We start from the raw sequence: 24,373 nt of genomic DNA, 5'->3' as shown, positions 1-24,373 counted from the left end.
CATATTCGACAAGGCTTTCGTAGGAGTGGTGGGCATTTCCAGGAGTACTGTTATGACCCTGGTGGTAGCGTGACCCTTCCTCTGTACCGTGAACCTCAAGAAACACTCATAAGAACCCGACTGACCCCCTCTTTGGCCTTTAGAAACAGCTGATGTGAGAAGCGAAAGTATCTTATAATACCGAACTTAGATTGTAAATGAAACTTCTGTGACAATGTATATCCGAAGTATGAGAAAGTGAAGTCAGTGATGTAGAAACTATGGGAATGGAAGTAATAATTAAAGGTGAAAGGGGAAGGGAAACGTTGATAAAGAAAACAAACAAACTCCCTGATGTAGAGCAGATTAAGATCATGAATTCCCCCCCCCCCAAAAAAAAAAAAAAGTGATTGCGAAACAGATTTTGAATATTATGAAAGAAAAATAAAGACAGACTCGACCCCAAAAAAGTTATTTCGAAACCGACTTTGAATGTTATGAAAGAAAGAAAATAAATGAAAAAACAAAAAACATAAAGGGCCAATTCGACAAAACAAGTGATTACGAAACAGACTTTGAATATTATGAAAAAAAAGACACACGACCCCCCAAAAAGTGATTTCGAAACTGACTTTGAATGTTATGAAAGAAACAAAATGAAAAAAAAAAATACATACCGGGCCAGCTCGACAAAACAAAAGTGATTACGAAACAGACTTTGAATATTATGAAAGAAAAAAATATATACAAAGAGAAAAAAAACATTCTAGGATCCGATGATTTTCCAGAATAAGAAAAAAATAATGAAAAAAAGATAATAAAAAGCAACACCATATTTATATAATGCAACGATATAACACAATTCTTGAACCAACGACCCAGCGAGCGTTTTCTGTGTATGTGTGTGTATATGTGTGTGTGTGTGTGTGTGTGTGTGTCGCGAAGGTTGTTTACAAGTTCCTTAATTAACGTTCCTCTTTATGTTGTTCCAGTGTTGTCTTGTCTATAGTTCTTTGTTTGTTTGTTTGTTTGTTTGTGTTCGTATTTATCCTCCTGTCAGCGGGTGAGTCAGTATTAACTTTGATATGTGTTTGTTTTATTAAGTGTAAAAAATTTGGTCTGTTTTGTCTGTCTGTCTATCTATCTATCTGTCTGTCTGTCTGTCTGTCTGTTCGTCTCTTCTCTTCTCTTCTCTTCTCTCTCTCTCTCTCTCTCTCTCTCTCTCTCTCTCTCTCTCTCTCTCTCTCTCTCCTGCATATTCATCCAGGTAAGTGTAATTAACCTCTATTACCTGAGTTTATTACAAAGCCAAAAATAACTTCCACACATCTTCGCTAAAACCTTATCTCTATGTTTTACCAGACCCGGATGGCTTCCTCGTGCATAGGAGAAACCTGTTACCAGTAAATATAAATAAATACACGTCTTTTTGGTTCTTGTTTTTACTGTGTGGAGGCGATGAAGGACGGGGTGAAGGAAGCTACTGATGCGCCTTCATCGGGAGACAGAGAGAGGTTCGTGAAGGCAGGAGTGAGGAGGAGGGTATGGAAGGCTGGCGAGGCGACTACAGTTCTTCTTTGTCTGAGGGAAATGGATCAGAGTGAGGAGAGGAGGAGAGTGAGGGAGTAAAGGGAGAGAGTAGCGAGGAGTGGAAGGGAGTCAGATAACACCAATTAAGAATTTACTCACACATGCTAAAATAAGACCCTGTTGTAGACTTTTCATGCACTTCAGATCTTGTACGAATGAAATAAAAACCAAACATCAACGACAACGACAGAAACAAACGAAATACATGAAGGACAAGGCGATAAACGAACATACTACGATAAAACGAGACACTAAACGAACGTACTACGATAAAACGAGACATTAAACGAACATACTACAAACACAACAACCTCTCCTACATTACCTCCGGGCGCCGTGGTCGCTCTAGCGGCGAGGACCTGGTCGTGGAGGGCCGGCAGGTGCTCCTTCAACGCCTCCTCCTCCGTCTCCTCGAGGTCGCCCGCCACCCAGCGCCGCACCGCCGCCGTGGCCGAGGCTGAGAGTCGCTCCTTGGCCCGCCGAAGGAAGCCTGCCCGTGTTTCATCTGGGCCCTGCAGGAGGAGGAGGAGGAGGAGGAGATTAGGAAGAGGAAGAAGAGGAGGAGGAGGAGGAGGAGGAGGAGGAGGAGTGTGACAACTGGATGTTTGACTGGAAAGGCTTTGAAGTTGTTTTTTTCGAATATAATACAATAATCAAAACAACTAAGGTCTTTTTCTTCCTATTTTATTACTGTTATTTCTCTTTCTCTTGCTCCTCCTCCTCCTCCTCCTCCTCCTACTACTACTACTACTACTACCATTACTACTACTGTTACTACTACACACATTCTACCCACTCGGCCACCACCACACCACTACAACTATACCCCCTACATCACCATCACCACCATTACCCCCAACACCCACCTCCACAGCCTCCTCCCACTGCTCCTTCGCTAGATCCTTCAGCTCATCCACGAGGTCATCCAACTGGTGGCTGAGGGACGTGAAGGAGGCGTGGGTGAGCAGCGTGGCGTCAGCGGGGGTCAGCTCGAGGTCCCCGTCAGCATCCAGGAGCTTGAAGACCTCGACAGCTGACCTCTGGCACTCCTTCGAACAGTCCACGAGATCGGGCAGCAAGTCGCGATCCTGTGATGGTCAAGAGATGAGGAGGATTAGGGAGGGAGGGAGACATGGAGGTATTAAGGGAGAGAAGAAGAGGAATTAGGGAGAGATGAAGAACGAGGGAAAGGGGAAACCAAGAAAAAATGAAGATGAAGATGAAAGAAGCAAAGGGAAGAACAAGAGGGAGGAATAATGATTAGGAAAAAGAAAAGGAGGAAAACAAAAGGGAGAAAGGAAGGTGAGATGAGGAGGGCGAGAAAAGGATAATGGAGAGGGGGTAGAAAAGAAAAATGAGATGAAGAAAGTGAAAAGTGGAAAGGGGGATAACAGGAGAGAAAGGAAGATGGCATAAGGAAGGGAAGGAAAAGATAAGGGAAAATAGGAAAGAAAGGAAGAGCGAGAGGCAACGATGGAGGTTACGAAGACAGACAAGAGGAAGAAAGGGGAAAGGGGTAAAAAAAGTGGGAGAAATGATGATAAAGAAAGGAAGGGGAGGAGAGAGGATAGGCTATAGAAAAGGAAAAAGAGGAAGGAAAAAAGAAAAGGCTAAACCTGACGAATATTATAGAAAAGGAAACTGAATTGGGAGAAAGTGAATGAGAGAGGATATAAGGATAAGGAGAGAGGAAGGAAAAAATTAAAGGCTAAGACTGACGAATATTATAAAGAAGGAAACTGGATTAGGAGAAAGTGAATGAGAAAAACAAAGTGACAGCCTTACCAACAAACAGCCAGGGACCACAATTCCACCCTGGCGTCACCCACCACTTGGAACTCCTGCAGGAAGGCGTGGCGGCGGAGGTAGCGGCCGGAGAGCAGGTAGCGACGCAGCAGGTGGAGGAGTGGGTTCTGGTCCCCCCACAGCAGCAGGGCGGGCGGCGAGGACCCCTTCGGCAGCGCCCTCCACAGTGAAGGTGCCTCCGCTGCCTCCTCCTGGTCCCGCTGTCTTCGTGTTCCCTGAGATCTTGAGGAAGGGGAAGAATAGATTGTCACTTTAGATTATTTAGTTTCGATGTCTCTCGGTGCTAAAGGAAATAGTTAGTGGTTTAAAATTTTCTTATTGAACTAGGAAATACAGCCATTCTGCTTGTCTATAATGTCACGTAAAAATATATATTTGTGCTTATCTTATTTTTGGATTGTTGCTGAATCAGTTTTTTTGCTATTTTTGTTTTCATAGTGAAGAAAACGGTGCTTGTATGTTTGTAAAGGAGATGCCAAAATTAATGGTGCTTATTTTCTACTAAGATCAGGGGAACAAATCCATCTCGCTCATCGTCATGTTTTGAAATAGTTGCTGAGTAGTAGGTAATGGTGACAGTGACGGGACCAAAATAATTCGCAAGCATAATCAAGAATTTGCAGCCAAAAAAAAATGACGTCGAAAAATTTTGTACGTCGAATTTCCCGGCCGGCCGTGCGGCCAGTCAGCCGGACGGCCAGCCAGCCGCGCGGGCAGCCAGCCGCCGAGGGGACCTCCCCACTACCCAACCGGGGAGTGGTCACAAACCTACCCAAAAGTGACCATTCCCCCCCCCCCCCCACCCACCCACCCACCCCAAACACCCACCACCTTCCACGCCATCGTGTCTCCCCGGAGGCCTGAGCGTCACCCTCCTGCCGGGGATTGGTCCTTTCGCGCCGTGCCGGGGCGTCGCCCTCCTGCCGGGGATCGGTTAGCGCGAGCGGTGACGTGTTCGGGGGATCGGTTAGGGGCGTCCTTTCGCGCCCTCATGCCGGGGATCGGTTAGCGCGAGCGGTGCCTTGTTCAGGGATCGGTTAGGCGTCCTTTCGCACTGTGCCGGGCGTCACCTCCTGCCGGGGGATCGGTCCTTTCGCACCGTGCCGGGGCGTCGCCCTCCTGCCGGGGGATCGGTCCTTTCGCGCCGTGCCGGGGCGTCCTTTCGCCCCAGTGCCGGGGGATCGGCTAGGGGCGTCCTTTCGCACCGTGCCGGGGCGTCACCCTCCTGCCGGGGGATCGGTCCTTTCGCACCGTGCCGGGGCGTCACCCTCCTGCCGGGGGATCGGTCCTTTCGCACCGTGCCGGGGCGTCACCCTCCTGCCGGGGATCGGTTAGCGCGAGCGGTGACTTGTTGGGCGGAGGCCTGTGGCTACCTTTCCCCCTCCCTCTCCCTCTCCCGCTATTGATTTTTTTTCCAGTTTGCCAGCATGTGTGTGCGTGTCCCCCTCTATGCCCTACCCCTCGCGAGCGGTGACTTGATGGTCAGTCTGAGGGTACCACTACCCCTCCCTCTACCCGCTATTGATTTTTCAGTTTGCCAGCATATGCGTGTGTGTGTGTGTGCGTGTGTTACTGTTGATTTTCATATTGACTGGAGTTATATCGATTGTCTTTTCAGTGAGGGGTAGGAACGGGAAAAGTAGATTTTATACATTTTTATTGAAATATAGTGGAAAAAAAATGGTATGACAAGTTATTATATTACCTTAATCTAGTCTATTTTATTTGTTCTTTCTTAATCCAGGCTAATTTGTTCTTTCTTAATCCAGACTAAATACATGCTAAGCCTACTAGTCTATTTTATTTGTTCTTTCTTAATCCAGGCTAATTTGTTCTTTCTTAATCCAGACTAAATACATGCTAAGCCTAAAAACTAAAACACACAATCGCCATAAAAAAAAAGACATATTACAAACTCACACCGTACAGGCTCAAAGAAATACAATGGAAACCCACCCATCCTACCCTTTTTTTTCCCTCCCCCAAAATAAATCCTAATTGAAAGAGACATATTACAAACTTATGTCGTACATGCCCAAAGACAGCCCATAAAAGGATGACAACACGAGTACATATACAAATGAAGAAAAAAAATACACAACACAAGCACATATATATAAAAAAATAATACACACAGAGCGAGTACATATATAAAAAAAAGATTGTTAAGCACTAAATATAGGACTCTCACAGATTCGGCCACCATATGCATCTCTAACTTCCAAGACATTAGTGAATTTTATTCGCTTCCACTCATAAAATCCATAATGGATTTTAGTAACTTCCCACCACCCACCGCCCATGACACTTCCAAGAAAGGTCAAGGGGTATGTCAAGAAGTGGGCGCGGCCCATATAAAGGAAGTGCTTTGCCTGAAACCTAAGATGTACTCTATCAAATTGCATGATCCCTCAAGCGGCGAGGATGCAGAAATAAAAAAAGTTAAAGGGGTACCTCACTATAGTTTGAGAAACTATAATCATGAAAAATACAGACAGGTACTGCAAGGGGCGGGGGTGGACAAGGCACGCCTCTATTGCATCCGCACCCTGAAAGGTCAGGTATGCACTACCTCCATTGAGAAGGCGACTTTAAGCGCATTAGACAACAAAAGAGTGCATCTGCTCTCTGATGACAGCATGCCGGGTAATCCTTCTCGTGTTTTTACGAGAGATTATGGCCACCCTGATTTACCTGAGAATCTGCGTCAAATGCGGAGGACATCTCAAACTGCTTCTACTAGTTGAGCCACTACTGCCACTACTGCTAGTACTACTAGTAGTACTACTCATAATGTTGTCGGGGATACTTTAAGTGAAAGTGGTGATGAGGGTGTGTATAGTCATGGAACTAGACCAGTGGCGTGTAATCTATGGAGAAAAAGATATAGGAAATACAACGTAGAGAACGTTAATCGATCAAACAAAAGAAAGAGGAGAGAAACCAATGTCTTCCCATCGCGCCAGCTACCAGCAGCGTCAACATCATCTCCACGGTCGCCTTTATCCTCACCCTCCCCACCCCCGAGAATGGCATGGAGATTCCCTCCCCCACCGGGCTGGGTTTCAGACAAAGGAGCCCACGCGAGTGGCTGTAACGGCGACAGAGCTCGCGCTAAAAGCAATCATTGATCTGTTACTTAAAAGCTAAAGCCTAAACCATAACAAGCTCAGTCTTTATCGCAAACATGACGAGCGCGGACGAACATATAATATACCTTAGTAGCCTAGGATGCCGCGATCTTTATCCCGACAACGTGCCAGGTTCATTTAAAAATGAAATCATACCGTTAAATTTACACCCCGACCGAGATTATCAGGTTGCCTTACACGGTATTTTTATTCCTAGAGAAGTATACACCTCCATCGAGAAGACAAAGAAGCCATAGTGGAAGTTTACACAGAAACGCTCAATGACACCTCAGGAAAACAGTTGCGGTACTCGCTGTCTCCCTCGAAAATATAACGAGCAAGCAAATAAGCTCAATAATTGTTGCTGACCTTAATAAATACTGGCAAGCTATATTAAATGGAGTGTTTGGGTTTACAAATTACAAGGATTATTTTGATGGAGAAGTAGGAATACTGAGTTGGACCAACTATTTTGTATGCTACCACAAACGCTCTATAGATGGCTGCGGTAATCTAAATTATTGCAAAATAAGTTTATTATTTAAGCCCAGATTGGCGGCTATTCTTGGATTTATTCCTAATCATTACTATGATATATTCGTCACGGATGAGGAGTCACATTACTCGCTTCGCCAGGTAAATGCCGATTTCCCGCCAGACCCCCACGCCGACGTGGACTATCTCCACCTCTATTGCGACATAATCCAGCCCACGCGATTTGCTAGCCAAACTGTGAACATTTTAGCCACTCTCCCTTACGGTGGGAGTAACAATTATTACTCAGTGCAAAGACCTCTGTATAAAAAGTTGGCGAAGAACGCTATAGATTCAGTGGCGGTAGTGGTGACGGATCAGTATGGACGAAAAATATACTTTGAAGAAAACCGCTCGGCCACGATCGTCTTGCACATTACACCCACCCACCCTCTCTTTTAAAATCAGTGGGCAAAAAACGCTCACTCATGGCGAGACTTTTGCCATGGAAGAGTGTTATGGGGAAGACCTTATCGATTTATTTCCCCGCGAGCGAGGAGGGAGGATATTTGTGGCCGGTGCGTCAGGATCTGGGAAGACACAGCTAGTGACGCGACTTGTGCGGAAATATTGTGACAAATTCTATCGAGTTCTTATTTGCGGTGCAACACATCATCCCATTCAAGACTTGCCAGAGCTGCAAAATAAAGTAATACTTAGTAAGGACATTATAGACCCAGAACAGGAAATTGATCTCTGTCAGAAAAATAAATCTATGTTAGTAGTATATGACGATAACTTTTTACGCGCTGCCAATGATGAAAGCGTCGCCAACGTTTTTATTAAAGGCAGACATCTTGGCCTTAGCTCCATACTCATTTCTCAGAACTTATTTATGCAGGGAAAGTATGCGCGAAGCATATCCCTCAATTGCACTCATTTCGTTTTGCTTAAACAAAGAGATCTTGGTCAAATTGAACTTCTAGGTCGTCAATTGTATGGTCGTGACAGAGCCCAGGCATTTCTCAGTATCTACAAGCGAGCTGTTGCGGGAAAACCATACGGCTATCTGCTGGCTGACGTCTGCATAACTACCCCCGAGGTCCTATCACTGAGATCAAATATAGCGAACGACGGCTCCTGTGAGGTTGTGTACTCGTGGATTGAGTTAGCGATATGCTAGCCCCATCCAAGACACGTCTTTTAAAGTCACTTTATGAAGACCCTCAAGTACCTGGAGGCTTAAGTGGAGTGAGGCCTATATTTTTAGCAGCGAGCCATTGAACCCGACGTTTCTATGCGCGATGTTGAACAGTTTATGGAAGGTTGCAGAACACACATTACATAAGATACAACCCCATAATTTTAAGCGACGCGCTATTCTCAGTCCCAAACCGCGATTTATCATAGCAGCAGATCTCGCGGACATGAAAGAATTGTCCCGCTTTAATGGAGGTCATAATTACATCTTAGTCTGCGTTGATGCATTTTCAAGGTACAAAGCCCTGCCTCTTAAACGTAAAGATGCAAAATCGATGGTAATGGCAATGAAGACATTGCTAGAGGAAGACGCTGCTTTCAGTGGGGTCTCTAGGCTCTGTGTTGACCGAGGCAAAGAGTTCTATAATCGTCCACTTCAAACCTATTTGCAAAGTAAAGACATAAAAATGTACAGCGTTTACTCCCAAGAGATAAAAAGCAGCCTTGCTGAGCGATTTATCAGAACTCTGAAAGGTCGAATATATAGGTATATGACAGCTCACAATAAACTCGAGTATATTTCCATCTTGCAGAAGGTACTCGAGAGCTATAACCGCACGCCTCACGCACGTCTAGGAAAAACCCCAGCCGAAGTACATGCCATGAAGGACCCGCGAGGAATCATTCGTCAGTTTAAGAAAATGCATAATTATAAAAACAGAGAAAAGCGTCAAGGTAAAGCCAGTCGTGTGCTGAACATCGGAGACTACGTTCAACTTGTCGGCGTGGATAAAGCTTCTAAATTTAGCCGAGGCTTTCATATCCAAAACACTGAAGAAATATTTAAAATTGCAAGCGTGGATTATCGACAGTCCCCATTGGGTTATACCTTGCAAGATTTATCCAATCAACCCATCCAAGGCTTGTTTTACAAAGAGGAGCTTATCAAAGTTCAGCTACCGGACGTTTTCCCCGTCAGCATAAAAAAAATCGAGAGTGGTGAACGGTCGCAAACAATTTTTTGTATCTTGGTTGGGTTATGATCCGAGTCAAGACTGTTGGATAGACGCTCAAGATATTTCCTAATGACCTCGAATTCACCAACAAGAAGAAAAAAAAAGCACCTCCCCTCGCCTTTGTTCACAAGGATCTTGTTTTGTTGTTGGCTAAACTCTCCCCCGACAAGCGGAAAAAAGTAATTGCAGTGTTGAACAAGAAACATATAGATTGCTTGTCAGAAGTGTTTCTAAATTTCCTAAAAACTAATCTTACGCGAAATACAAAGATTGTGAAATCCCTGAACAAATATAAAAAACACATAAGGAAACTCGCCAACAAGGTAAGTACACTAAAAAAAAAAATACTGCGAACACAGCGGGCGGTGCTACTCTCTGTGCTGTTACCTCTGGCAGCTAGTGTCATAACTGGTCTTTTAACAAAATGAAGGAATATTGTCTCATCCCGAAATCAACAGCAGAACAATTTTTACTCAAGTCTTCTACGGGGAGCCGTAACATAAAACGAAACAGAAAGACGGACGAGGAAAAAAAGAAAAGAGAGTGCGGAAACCGTTGTCGGGTTCGACGGTCAAGGCGTCAACTGCATTAAAAAATATAAAGAGACGCGCGCTGCAAGATGTATTAACCCAAACCACCCACCCACCATCTAGAGCGGCCATAGGTCCTCACGACGTTCCCCACCAATACTATCGATTCGAAACCCGCCATAGATAACAGGATTGATGTTAGAATGAAAGCAGCTCAAAGGGATTATGCCAAAGCTTTCTTAGCTCTCATGAAACATACTCCAGGAATTGCATGGGATACAAACGGAAATCTTTTGAGCCCCATTAATAATTTTAACGTCATTGATATATTGCAAACCTTAAGTGACGTCAACAGCAAATTAGGCTTCAAAGCTGATGATATACCATTTATTAAAATGCTTTTCCACAACACAAACTTAGATCCCTCATTTATACGCAATAATAAGGCAAGGAAGCAACTGTTTGGAGGAGGAGGTGGGGGAGGAAGGAGAAGTGCCCCAATTCGGGCAAAGCCACGCCCCACGCCTTATTTCTCCGCCCCCGCGCGGATGCCGGGTATGACGTGGGAGAATTATCGCGTATAAAAAGGATTTTGTTTTGGGGTGGGATATAGGCACTTGTGTGACCTCGCGGGACAGGGAGACACTAAGCGTGAGTAAGAGCGAGAATTAATATATATTTTTTCTATAAACATGTCAGATTATCCCATCATTCCTGTGAAGGGGCGAATGACCGATCGCCAGTTCATTGACGACAGTGTGTGTTTAGTAGCCACCATCAACGCCAGCAGTTTTAAACTTAGCGGTATAGCCAAGGACTTGGCTGAAGTGTATGGCTATGCTAATCTCTTTGAAAATCGGAAACAACTTTATAATTTGAACAGAGTCGTTTGGAGTGACAGACCGAATGTGGGGTCGCTGGTAGTGAAGGAACCACCCACGGAATCAAATTATCCCATTGTGGTGGGTATGGTGACTCAATTTTGTCAGGGTGAATCTGTAGAATATAATGACGTGTCAAGATATTTTATTGAAACCAGCAGAGATATGCATTATGTGAACGGTTTAATGTCGGACACCAAGCAAAGCAGACGCGATAATTTTAAATGTTGCCTCAATGAGCTTGGTGATTATGTAAAGCAGAAAAAAAACATTCGAAAAGTCATTTTCCTACCGGCGTAGGACGAAGGGAAAGATGGATCATGAATGGAACGTGGCCTACTTGAAGGAGTTAAGATCTTTGCCCACCAACTAGATTTGAATAACGTTAAGGTAATGCTCTTGGGGCAGGAAGGGGACGAAGAATCTCCCGCGAAAGCCTCAACTGCCGGGGATGGGCGACAGACACAAACCACTGTGTAGCTATAAAATGACGCTTTATATTTTTTTAACTAGTGGTCATGCAGTCATCGTCGCGAACAGTGTTTCTTCCGCCTACGGAGGTGAATTTTCAAGTCTTTTGAGTAGCTTTCCACATCAGGTGGGGGGTGGTTTTGACAATATTCGAACTGTGCATTTCGCCCATCCTGCAAGACTACATCAAAGAGGTGGCGGTATTTTTAGTACGCTCGCAAACCTAGCCAAGAGTGTAATGCCCTTTCTATTCAGAACCGTTAAGCCCTCAGCGCTTAAGTTTACTCAAGATGTTATCCAGGATGTGAGCAGTGGACAAAGAAGTGTGAGAGGCGCTTTAAAGAAAAGAGGTATTGAAGCCTTAAGTGACGTAGGTGCTAGAATTATTAAAGGAGGAAAAAAAAGAAGAGTTACTTCGCGAAACAAGAAGAAGAAAAAAAAAATTAATAAAAGGAAAAGTGGTTGCAAGAGAAAGAACAGCGATGTGTTTGATATAATTTAGTAATGTGGAGGTGCGGTGGACACTCATGAAAAAAAAAAGGGAAGGTGGGAACATTCTGACCCGCGCGCGCGCGTGGGCTTGCCATTTTTTTTTTAGTGAGTGGTCTCTTATCAAGTTAACACGTCGCCCGCTCCCGCGACCAGTGTCTCCATTAGTATATAGCGGGCGACGAAAGCGACAACAGCATGGCCTCCGCCGCTCCCTCCGTTCCGATTTCTGATTATGCGCTCAGTGTGGTTGACGAATTCCCTAGAATCAACAGACAACGCCAGGTTGAGAGCTCTATTGCGTCTAAAACTCTTGTCGACATTTTACCTGTAAATTTGTCCAGCCACGCCCGGTTAAAAGATAAGTACCTAGAGTTCCGCGTGCCGGGGTGAAGGGCATTTATCGATCTTGCTAAATTAATTCTTGAGTTGAAATTAAGTGTCACTCAAGCTGATGGACAAACAAAAGTCGAGGAGGCTGTCAATGTCGAATTCTGCAATGGCACTGCTAATACCATGTTCAAATCAATTCAGGTGTATGTAGGCGATCAAATGGTTGAAAGTAACCCATACTTTAATTACTGGTCATTCCTAAAAATGCTCACCACCTTCTCCACGTTAAAACTCAAATCATTCGGAGAAATAGGAAACCTCCTCAAAGATAACAGGTCGGGTGGAGCAGGCGTAGCCGAAACCTATGACGCCGCATACTTCACTAGCCTTGGGAGCAAATACAAGAGACATTTAAAAGATATCAAAGATCACGGTCTTCATCTCACCTTCCAATTAATGTCGGACATTACTTCTTGTGATCAGTATTTATGCGACGACATCCCATTGAGAATAAGGCTTGAGTTAGCTAACGAAGCTTGGTATTTGAACACTGACGGCGATGGGAGTGCTGTGCGTGCCCATATTGATTTTGCTAAACTTTGGGTCACCAGACTCCAACCCTATCCGTCAGCATTGCTTGCATTAAATAAAGAATTAGAGACAGGAAAAATAACGCGTACAATATTTAACAAGACGTTATATAAATCTCTGGTTCTCGGCAAACAGCAGACAAGTATTGTCTGTGACCAACCGTGGGGAAATGTCATTCCAGAGCGTTTATATATCGTTATGGCTGACATGAGGGCCTTTTCGGGTGTATATAATAAAAATGGCTTGTATTTCAAGAATGCTGATTTGTCTGAACTAACAGTCTCTGTCAATGGTATGAATATGTATAAAAATACGGTTTCTTTTCCCCACGAGTGTACGCGAGTCTATTATGATATTTTAGATAGTTTAGGAGTAGAAAATGACACTTTGCTTGATTACGATAGCTTTAAGAAAGGAAGGACAGTGTTTGTTTTTAGTTTGTTACCGGAAGACATACGAGGCACAGTGCCTCTTGAACACAGTGGAAACTTACGCATAAGTCTTCAGCTTAAAAAAGGCTTGGATGAAAATTTAGTAATTATCTGTTTTGGGGATACAAAGGGAGTGTTGTCAATCAACTCGGAGAGGCACGTGTCTTGCGACACTAGAGCATAATGAATAATCAACAAATTATGAAAGCTCTACAAGGAAGACTTTATCACAATAATATATATTTCTTAGGCTGTCTTCCCGCTGACGATGTAGCGAAATTAAATCTAAGGAGTGAGTCAGACAAGCCCATTGTCTTTATTGCTAATGTGTTAGGCGCATCGCAAGCTTCGAAAATGGGTCACTGGGTGGTGTTCTATGTTAGTGATAAGTGTATATATTTCTTCGACACATACGCCCTGACCCCATCATTATATTCTAAGTACTTTCGAAGTTTCTTAAATAAGCATAAAGATTATCCTGTTTTTAAACTTGCCGCAAGATTACAGTCGGACAAAACTCTGGTTTGTGGCGTGTATTGCATTCAATTCGTATACTTATGTAATAAAATAGGCTTAGAGAGGACTAGTCAGTTTCTGAAAGATAATTATGATTTAGGAAATTTTTTGAAGAATGACAGAAAGGTGTTAACATATGCTTATAGAATGTTTAAAATGCCCCATGTATAAAAAAACATTTTGTCAATCTAGTCAAGGACTGACTTACAAGCATTGTATTTCTAAGATATGTGGCTAACTTATTAAATGTTACATGATAATAATGTGTATGTGTGTGTAAAAACTGTAGAGAAGTAGCATGTAGCTTATTCATTTATGGCGTGTGTGTGTGTGTGTGCAATTATATGTAGTTATTAAGAACAGGATTCTGTTTTTTTTTCGTGCGACGTGACCGGGTGGGTGTGAGTTTGTTCACGCTTTCCTATTGTTCGGAAGAAGAATGGCTTGTGGTTTTGGGCATGTGCGCGCGTGTTTGCATACATGTGTAGGCGTGTCCCCTATAACCTGGGGTAGCCTCGGAAGAAGAAAAGGCTTGTGGTAGTGTGCGCATATGCCCCAAATAACCCCGGGTAGCTTAGTCAGTCCCCTAACGTTGCGAGAGGAGCGTCATGGAGGAAGTCTTCGCCGTCATGAACTTACAACAACAACAACAACAACAACAACAGCCTGGTGGTGAGGTGGGGGATGTTCCAGAAACTCCCAAGTCTACCGGTGAACACATCACGGGCGAGTCATTGGGCAACAACAACCGCGGCGCGTTGGGAGATGTCGGTAAAATGGGGCGGCGCGTGCTGAGAGAGGGGCTTCTGCGACTTCTGAAGGATGTGATACCTCCATTACCAGTGTCTCGTCTGAAGAACGACCCACCGGCCAGCGTAACGCATAGTAAGTATTTTTTTATTCTTACAAAAGAGAGAGAGAGAGAGAGAGAGAGAGAGAGAGAGAGAGAGAGAGAGAGAGAGAGAGAGAGAGAGAGAGAGAGAGAGAGAGAGAGAGAGAGAGAGAGAGAGAGATTGATTTTTTGTCTAATAATGTTTCTCTATCTTTTCATAAGTCCACGGCAACAACAACAGACACGCTTCGGTGATGGTGTGTCTTGACTCTCCGTCGGGGGCTGAATCGCGAGAGCGGCGGCGAAGTCGTCTGCAGCAAAAAGATCATGAAATGCGTCAATCACGACTGGAAAAAAAAATGCAGCATATGGCGGAAGTGTTGCGGCAGCTCCAGCAGCAGGGGCGTAGCGAGCAGCAGGAGACGCACCAGAGACGACAAGATCGCGACCGGGGACAAGAACGGCGGCGAAGAATGACAAAGAATAATTTGCCGAAGCAGCAAGAACACCGGGACCCAAGACTGTCTCAGAAGAGCCTCCATAAAGTTGGGAGAAAAAACTTCAGGTGGCCAAACGTGAGGCGGGTCTCTTCTCCTCAGCAGCGGCGTACGGTCGGGGAAAAACCAATGAAAAAAAATCTCTCTGTGACCAAGAAACTCGTCTTTGAAGACCCACCAGCGCGGCGTGCAGCAGCTGCGGCTGAAGAAAATCTCGCGCCACAACCGGGCCCTTCAATGCGGCTTGTGCGGACGAAACAAATGAAAGCTTCTCAAGCACTGACCTTCCTTCAGCTTTCAATTCTTTGAATTTTTCTCATAGCATGGACGTGAATAATATTATAAATGTTCTTGATGAGACTCCTATATTTAGTGCTTAACAATCTTTTTTTTTTATATATGTACTCGCTCTGTGTGTATTATTTTTTTATATATATGTACTTGTGTTGTGTATTTTTTTTTTCATTTGTATATGTACTCGTGTTGTCATCCTTTTATGGGCTGTCTTTGGGCATGTACGACATAAGTTTGTAATATGTCTCTTTCAATTAGGATTTATTTTGGGGGAGGGAAAAAAAGGTAGGATGGGTGGGTTTCCATTGTATTTCTTTGAGCCTGTACGGTTTTAGTTTGTAATATGTCTTTTTTTTTTTATGGCGATTGTGTGTTTTAGTTTTTAGGCTTAGCATGTATTTAGTCTGGATTAAGAAAGAACAAATTAGCCTGGATTAAGAAAGAACAAATAAAATAGACTAGATTAAGGTAATATAATAACTTGTCATACCATTTTTTTCCACTATATTTCAATAAAAATGTATAAAATCTACTTTTCCCGTTCCTACCCCTCACTGAAAAGACAATCGATATAACTCAGTCAATATGAAAATCAACAGTAACACACGCACACACACACACGCATATGCTGGCAAACTGAAAATCAATAGCGGGTAGAGGGAGGGTAGTGGTACCCTCAGACTGACCATCAAGTCACCGCTCGCGAGGGTAGGGCATAGAGGGGACACGCACACACATGCTGGCAAACTGGAAAAAAATCAATAGCGGGAGAGGAGAGGGAGGGGAAAGGTAGCCACAGGCCTCCGCCCAACAAGTCACCGCTCGCGCTAACCGATCCCCGGCAGGAGGGTGACGCCCCGGCACGGTGCGAAAGGACCGATCCCCCGGCAGGAGGGTGACGCCCCGGCACGGTGCGAAAGGACCGATCCCCCGGCAGGAGGGTGACGCCCCGGCACGGTGCGAAAGGACGCCCCTAGCCGATCCCCCGGCACTGGGGCGAAAGGACGCCCCGGCACGGCGCGAAAGGACCGATCCCCCGGCAGGAGGGCGACGCCCCGGCACGGTGCGAAAGGACCGATCCCCCGGCAGGAGGGTGACGCCCCGGCACAGTGCGAAAGGACGCCCCTAACCGAGCCCCTGAACAAGGCACCGCTCGCGCTAACCGATCCCCGGCAGGAGGGCGCGAAAGGACGCCCCTAACCGATCCCCCGAACAAGTCACCGCTCGCGCTAACCGATCCCCGGCAGGAGGGCGACGCCCCGGCACGGCGCGAAAGGACCAATCCCCGGCAGGAGGGTGACGCTCAGGCCTCCGGGGAGACACGATGGCGTGGAAGGTGGTGGGTGTGTGGGGTGGGTGGGTGGGTGGGTGGGTGGGGGAATGGTCACTTTGGGTAGGTTTGTGACCACTCCCGGTTGGGTAGTGGGAGGTCCCCTCGGCGGCTGCCTTCACTCGCGGCTCGCTGGCCGTGCGGCTGACTGGCCGCACGGCCGGCCGGGAAATTCGACGTACAAAATTTTTCGACGTCATTTTTTTTGGGCTGCAAATTCTTGATTATGCTTGCGAATTATTTTGGTCCCGTCACTGTCACCATTACCTACTACTTTGCTGACCTCATTTTCTTATTGGTGGGGGAAGAAAACAAGAGGAAGATACGAAGACGAAGATGACTGGGGCAACGAGCAGAAACAAGGAGATGTGAAGAAGGGGATGAAAAAGGGAAGGGGGAATACAAGAGGAAGACAAGAAGACGAGGATGACTGGGGAATCGGGCACAAACAAGGAAAATCGAAGAGGGAAGGGAGAAAACATAGAGGAAGATATGGAGACGAGGATGACTGGGAAAACGAGCAAATCAGGGAGAAACGAAGAAGGGGATGAAGGAGGGAAGGAAGAATACAAAGAGGAAGATATGGAGACGAGGGTGACTGCATGGGGCAACGAACAAAACAGGGAGAAATGAAGAAGGGGATGAAGGAGGGAAGGGAGAGAGGAAGATATTATGAAGATGAGGGTGACCAGGAAAATGAACAAACAAGTAGAAACGAAGAAGGGGATGAAGGAGGGAAGGGAGAAAACAAGAGGGAAAAATCATACTGGGGAACTGTTTCTGAATTAAGTGTTCTTATTAGTGAAGGAAAATGCTGTTTATTTGTAAAGAAGCCAAAATTACTGGTTATTATTCTCTTTAATGAACAGGGAAACACAACCGTCACTCTTCTCGTTACATTTTTGGAGTTGCGGTTGACATAGATTTCTTATTCGTGAGGGAGATTTATTTGAACAGCTGGTAGAGGAAAAGACAAAATTAGAGGCTATAATATTCCTTAACGAAGAGAGAAACACAACTATCTCGCTTCTTAACGTATTTTGGAGTTGCTGTTGACATAGATTTCTAATTCGTGAGGGAGATTTATTTGAACAGCTGGTAGAGGAAAAGACAAAATTAGAGGCTATAATATTCCTTAACCAAGAGGAAAACACAACTATCTCGCTTCTTAACGTATTTTGGAGTTGATGTTGACCAAGTGTTCTTATTAGTGAAAGCAGATCTTGTTTGGACGGCTTGTGGAGGAAAAGACAAAATTAGAGGTTACAACATTCATTATTACACAGGGAAACACAACAATCTCGTTTCGTATCATATTTTGAAGTTGATGTTGACCAGGTGTTCTTATAAGTGGAGGACGATACTGCTTGGACGGCTTGTGAAGGAAAAGACAAAATTAGCGGTTATTATACTCCTAAACGAAGAGGGAAAACAACTATCTCGCTTCTCAACACATTCTGGATTGTTGACGTCTTAGTTTTATTATTAGTGGAGGAAATTGGCGTTTGTCTGTAAAGGAGATGCCGAAAATAGTGCTTGTTTGTCGGCGATGCTGTTAACGTGGAAGAAAGTATTATACATCTTTTTTTTTTTTTGGCCAGGGTCAGTACTGGGAACAAACAGGAAGTCCCTTTCTCTCTTTTTTTTGTTTTTGTTTTTTGCTCCAAAGAATGCGATATGTACTTCTTGAATGCATTTCCGGTTTGACCAATATACATGTGAGCTGTTCTTTCCTTATCTCTCCTCCTCTCTCTCCTTTCCTTTTATTTTCTACTCTAATCTCTTCCCTCTCCTTCTCTCTTCCCTTCTCTCCTTTCTTTTCTTCCTTTCCTTTCTCCACCTCTCCTTCCATCCAAGCCTGACTTCTCCACCTCCTCCTCTCCTCTCTCGCATCTTTTCTCCTCCTCCTCCTCATCATCATCATCACCCCCCCCCTTCCCTCGACGCTAAGCCAAAGATACGAGAAACGACTTTTATTTACCTGGACTATTAGTGAAGGATCCTGTTTACCTGTATTACTGCAACGAAGGCGAGGCAGGTGAGAGGACCCAAACACCTTTCTTCTGCGTGATGGACAGCGGCGTGTTTTGGGCTAATTGTCGAAAGTGAGGCGAGAGCGGTTTGTCTCCTGCAACGCCCACCTCTTAACTCATCAGGCGTTGTTTTGGGCCCCACCTTTACTTATTCTTATTTCACTGTCACGTCTTTTAGTCTTGTTATCCATGTCTGTTCATTGAGGTTTGAGTCTGTGTGATTTTTATTTATTTATTATCCCTTGATGCCCTTTACTGTATCTTAATAATAATAATCTAATATTTTACAATGAGGAGCAAGGTGAATCTCTTACAGTTTGCTGAAAAAACATATAAGAAGGAGTAAATATTTTTCTCTCTCCTACACCAAACGCCAAGCTGTGTATATTACTTTATCAACACCAAAACTAGAATTGTAACAAGACAAGCTGAGTCCCTCCAATTTGCTGAAGAAGAGGAAGAAGCAGTTACTATTTTTATATCATTCTTCTGCACCGAAAGCAAGTCCTACAATGTATTCCTATCACCAACACCTAAACCAAAATAATAATGATACAAAAATTTTAACGTTGATTTAAGTCTCTTCCAAATTGTTGAGGAGAAGTAAGAAGCAGTAACTGTTTTTCTTTCATCCGCACCGCAAGTCAATAATCGTATTCCTCAACCAACACAAAAACCAGAATAATAAACAGAATAATGACGATGCAGAAGACATAACGTTGATTTGTGGGGAAGTTAAGCTAATTGTGGTTTCTGTTTACTAATGAAAATGAGGTCCAGTGACTTTTTGTGCCATCACTACAGGAAATTCAACAGTGTATTCCTTAACCAACACCAAAGCCAGAATATTAATGACGCAAAAATTTCACCTTGATTTGGGTAGAAGTTAAGCTAATTGTGTTTTTTGTCTCCTAATGAAAATGAGGTCCAGTGACTATTTGTGCCTTCATTACAGGAAATTCAACAGTGTATTCCTTAGCCAACACCAAAACCAGAATAATAAACAGAATAATGACGATGCAAAAGACATAACCTTGATTTGGGTAGAAGTTAAACTAATTGTGGTTTCTGTTTGCTAATGAAAATGAGGTCGTCACTTTTTTCCATCACTACAGGAAATCCAACAATGTCTTCTTTAACCAACACCAAAACCAGAATATTAATAACGCAAAAATTTCACCTTGATTTGGGTAGAAGTTAAACTAATTGTGGTTTCTGTTTGCTAATGAAAATGAGGTCGTCACTTTTTTCCATCACTACAGGAAATCCAACAATGTCTTCCTTAGCCAACACCAAAGTCAGAATATTAATAACGCAAAAATTTCACCTTGATTTCTGGAGAAGTCAAACTAATTGTGGTTTCTGTTACCTAATGAAAATGATGTCGTCACTTTTTTTCCACCATTACGGGAAATCCAACAATGTCTTCCTTAGCCAACACCAAAGTCATAATAACAACGATACGAATATTGAACCTTAAGTTATGGACAAGTTAAACTAATTGCGGTTTCTGTTAACATATGACAATTAGGTCCCGTCAGTTTTTTTCCCCATCATTACTGGACATCACACAGTATCTCCCTCCAGTAATAAGAAGACTTGACCAACAACCAACTCCAGAATGTGATGGAAAAGCGAGATGGTTGTTTCTCTGTTCGTTACGGAGAATAGCAACCATGTGTGTGTGCGTTTGTTTCGTCTTGTTACCGTACTCTTGCACACTCACAGAACGTCGAAAACTGGTTGAGTGGAACTTGTTATGATTCGATCTCGACACTTCATTCCACAGCTAATGTTACAAGTCTGTGTGTGTGTGTGTGTGTGTGTTTCATTGAAGGGGGCAGTTGAGGGACAAAACAATGGAAAAATAATAATTGAAAGTGTATTATCGATCCTCTAACCTCAAGGAACAATGGGAAAATCTGACGTTAAACAAAAGATAATGATGTTGAGTTCAAGAGCAAAACAAAAAAGGGAAGAAAGCCACAAATCACTACAAGCTCATCCCATAACAAGAGTGAGAGATTAAACAAATAAACAAATAAATAAATTAATTAATAAATAAATGAATAAAGCTCTCACCTGTCTTCCTCCTCCTCCTCCTCGTCCTTGAATAGCTGGTCCACCACATCCTCCTTGATGACCAGGTCGTCCTCAAAAGTGAAGACGAAGAGCGTGGAGTCCTCGAGCGCTGCTGCTGCCCACTGCCTGAAGGAGTAGTAGTAGTAGTAGTAGTAGTAGTAGTAGTAGTAGTAAGAGGAGGAGGAGGAGGGAGAATAGACGATTAGTATGGAAAGAGAGATGAGAAGAGGAAAAGGGATGCGAGAAGAAGAGGAAAGGAGAGAAGAGAAGAGAAGAGGACAGGAGAGGAGAGAAGATAGGAAAAGAGGAAAGGAGAGAAGAGGAAAGGAAACGACATTGAGGTTTGGGAAGTATCTTACAAACTTAGAAGTAAAAGAAGAAAGGGTTGACCTGAAGAGAAGGGAGAAGAGAATAGCAACGCAACTGTGAAATAAAGATAGTAATTAGAGAAGAAAGGTGGCGTGACTGATACATAAGAGAAGATAGGAGATAAGTGAGGAAAGACAAGACTCAGAGGGACAGAACATGACTCAAAGAAGGTTGGCCTGACTCACCATCCTGGGGGGGCGTAGAGGCAGGCTTGGGGGTGCATCGCGGCCTGCACCAGGAAGGACAAGTCTGACGGGGCGGCGGCCTGCTCCTGATGGGTTTCAACAGTCGCCCTACACTGGCCCGCCTCGCACTGGACACGATAATATACAAAGAAAAAAGAAATGTAGTTGAAATTGTATAATGATTTAAGAATATCAATAACACTACAAGATAAGTGAATATGAATCTTAACCAAACTAACCTCGTAGAACCTACTCTAACCTAACTTAGCTTCATTAAACATTCGAAGATAAGTAAATATATATCTAAAGCATCTAACCTAATATAATTTTAATCAACCTAACCTAACTATGACAATCTACTCTAACCTCATCTTGGCTGACAAAACCTCACCCTGTCTAACCTAACCTAACAAATCTACCTAACCTAACCTAACAAACCTAACCTAATCTAACCTAACAAACCTAACCTAACCTAACCTAACAAATCTACCTAACCTAACCTAACCTAACCTAACAAATCTACCTAACCTAACCTAATAAATCTACCTAACCTAACCTAACAAATCTACCTAACCTAACCTAACAAACCTAACCTAATCTAACCTAACGAGTCATAATCAATCTAACCAACTCTGACAATTAAATAACCAATTCGTTCAACCCCAACCTCTATTATCCTCCTTCCCAGACGTGGTTACTACTCATCTCAACACTAAAATAAAAAGAAAAAACAATAAAAATAACCTAAATATTAAGCTGAGTAACAGGAAACCAAGGTGAGTAACAAGCAGGTGTGGGCGCTGTACCTTTCATTTTCTTTCTTCCTTCTTTTCTCCTTGTGTTCTTATTCACCATTCTCTCGCTATTGTCAGTTTCTTTCTTTTCTTCTTGTGCTTACCTGGAGGGTCGCGAGGGAGGGGGGCAAGGGCGTGAGGGAGAGAGTAAGGCCGCCCTCAGCCACGCACACCACCCCGGCGCTGCTGCTGTCTCCGTCACCCTCACCCCGCCCCTTCCACCCCACGCGGACATGTCTCAGACCCTGGAGAGGCGGGGCGGGGCAAGGCAGGGAGAGGCGGAGAGAAGGGAGTGAGAAAGGGTGGATTTAGCAAGAGGCATAACTTAATCTGTGTGTGTGTGTGTGTGTGTGTGTGTGTGTGTGTGTGTGTGTGTGTGTGTGTGTGTGTGTTCTTCTCTCAAGCACACACATACATACTGTTTTGGTGAGGTCAAGGAAGGTCAGGTCAGCATCTTTCAACACACCCGGCAGAGTCACGGCTGTCCTGGAGGAGAGAGAGAATGGTGAGAGTGGAGAAAATGAGAAAAAAAATGGGAAGAGGAAGAGAGGAAGATAGAGAAGCAGGAGAGAGAGATAGCTAAAAGGAGGGCGAGTGAAGATTGGGACATAGGTAAAGAGAAAGAAAGGAAGAAGAGGAGGATGAATAGAGAGATGAACAGAAGATGAATAACGAAAGAAGGAAGGGGAGAGAAGGTAAAGATGTAGGGCAATAACACTTGGAAACAGGAAGATAAAGAGAAAGAAAAGTAAACACATTAGAAGATAGAGGAAGGAAAGGGGGAACAAAAAGAAGAACAGGGACAATAGAAGGAAAGATAAAAGAGGAAAGCGCACAAAGAAAGTAAACTGAAGAAGAGAAAGAGGAAAAGAAAGATGACAATTCAAAGCCCACAAGAGAAAGGTGTGAAACAGGTAGAGAGAAAAGGGAAAAAAAAGGAGGCAAAAAGAGAGAAAAAAATAAGTATATAATCGTTAAGACGTTACAATGAGATCTTATACGTGTTTCCTGTACTCCCCTTCCCTTCCCCCCAACACACACACACACACACACACACACACACACACACACACACACACACACACACACACACACACACACACACGCACACACGCTCACCCCAGCTCCTTTGTGATGCTGGTGAAGGCACTGACCCATCCTCTGCCGGGGCCCTCCATGCCAAACCTCCTAAGGGACATGGGTATTTCCTTCTTCCCCTTCTTCTTTGCCCCTTCCTCCGTCCTCTCCCTCCCTCCCTCCTCTTCCGTACTAATCGTTTTTCCTCTTCCTTCTGTTTTGTCACTAATTTTCTTGGCCTCCTTTTCCGTGTTTTTGCGTTCCTTTATATCCTCATTCTCTTTTTTTCCTTTTCTTTTTATTGTATTTCTTTCCTCGTTTTCCTCACTGGTTTCTGCACGACCTCTACTTTCTTCTTTCATTGCTTTTCCTTCTACGTTCAACTTCTCTTCATCTCTCTTCCCTTTGATCTTCTCCACGTCCGTTTCTGTCTCTTTAGCGTCTGCATTCTCCTTACTTTCTCCTTTCTCTACACTTTCTGCTTCTCTGTTCTTTTCACTCTTCTTTTTCACGTCATCAACCGTCTCAGAATCATCGTCGTGGTTTTGTGATCCCGTTGAGGCGACGCAGAAGGTGGTGGCAGCTTCTAGACTCGTGGTAAGACTCGGGAAGGTCCAAGGGGTGAGAGCGGCGAGTGTGTTCCTAGATAGAGCCTTCGGGAAGAGCAGCGGCTGGTAACTGAGTCTGATGAAGTCGAGGACACTGAGTTCGGGGTCTTCGAGTGTCAGGACTTCGCGGACGGGTAGCTGGAGGGTCGAGGAGGAGGTGGAGGTAGTGGTGGTGAAGGATAGGGTGATGATGAGAAGGGTGAGCATGATGTTACTAAAAGGGAGGTGGTAATGGTTCAAGGTTTGATGTTAGGAGTGTGTGGTAGGATTGGTGTTGAAGTGTGTGTCTGGCAGGGGATATATTGGCAGGGTTTAGTGTAAGTGAATGTGTGGAGAGGAAGAAACGAAAGCCAGGGTTGGTGTTGGGTGTGGGAGGAAGGGATTGGGACTGTAGAAAAGGTGGGACAGTTTGATGTTAATGTGTATGGGTGTAGATGTATGGCTGAGCGGTTGAGGTGAGTGCAGGGGCTGTTTATAGCAGGGGTGTGTGTGGCAGGGTGATAGGGGTTTACTCAGTGGTGTAAGGCAGTGATTAGTGAGTCGCGGAGGTGCGTGCAAGGGCTGTCTATAGCAGGGGTGTGTGTGGCAGGGTGGTAGGGGGATACTCAGTGGTGGAAGGCAGTGATTAGTGAGTCGCGGAGGTGAGTGAAGGGGCTGTCTAGAGCAGGGGTGTGTGTGGCCGGGTGATAGGGGTTTACTCAGTGGTGTAAGGCAGTGATTAGTGAGTCGCGGAGGTGCGTGCAAGGGCTGTCTATAGCAGGGGTGTGTGTGGCAGGGTGGAGGGGATTGCTCAGTGGTGTAAGGCAGTGATTAATGAGTCAGGCACCATGGAAA

At 44.3% G+C, this 24,373-nt stretch overlaps 1 protein-coding gene across 3 annotated transcripts; it reads right to left on the bottom strand.

The window, feature by feature from the left end:
• Positions 1-988: 988 nt before the first annotated feature.
• LOC126988034 (uncharacterized) lies at positions 989-24,157 on the bottom strand. 3 transcript variants are annotated; one of them, XM_050845777.1, is made up of 9 exons: positions 22,974-24,155; positions 22,274-22,340; positions 21,959-22,099; positions 21,061-21,188; positions 20,507-20,632; positions 3,399-3,597; positions 2,436-2,657; positions 1,895-2,081; positions 989-1,560 (listed from the first exon to the last, which is right to left on the bottom strand). In XM_050845777.1, the coding sequence occupies exons 1-9, from the start codon at positions 23,744-23,746 to the stop codon at positions 1,544-1,546; spliced, it is 1,860 nt and encodes a 619-aa protein (XP_050701734.1). In that variant the 5' UTR covers positions 23,747-24,155; the 3' UTR covers positions 989-1,543. The 3 variants fall into 3 exon arrangements, 2 of the variants coding, with proteins under 2 accessions (XP_050701734.1, XP_050701732.1); XM_050845775.1 differs by having other exon boundaries at positions 989-2,081; positions 22,974-24,151; XR_007741399.1 differs by lacking the exon at positions 989-1,560 and having other exon boundaries at positions 1,845-2,081; positions 3,355-3,597; positions 22,974-24,157.
• Positions 24,158-24,373: the final 216 nt, after the last annotated feature.

Source organism: Eriocheir sinensis, chromosome 67 (genome assembly GCF_024679095.1).
Source record: "Eriocheir sinensis breed Jianghai 21 chromosome 67, ASM2467909v1, whole genome shotgun sequence".
NCBI classification, from domain to species: Eukaryota; Metazoa; Arthropoda; class Malacostraca; order Decapoda; family Varunidae; genus Eriocheir; species Eriocheir sinensis.
The sequence above is the reverse complement of the archived record's forward strand: the minus strand, read 5'-3'. Positions and strand labels throughout refer to the sequence as shown.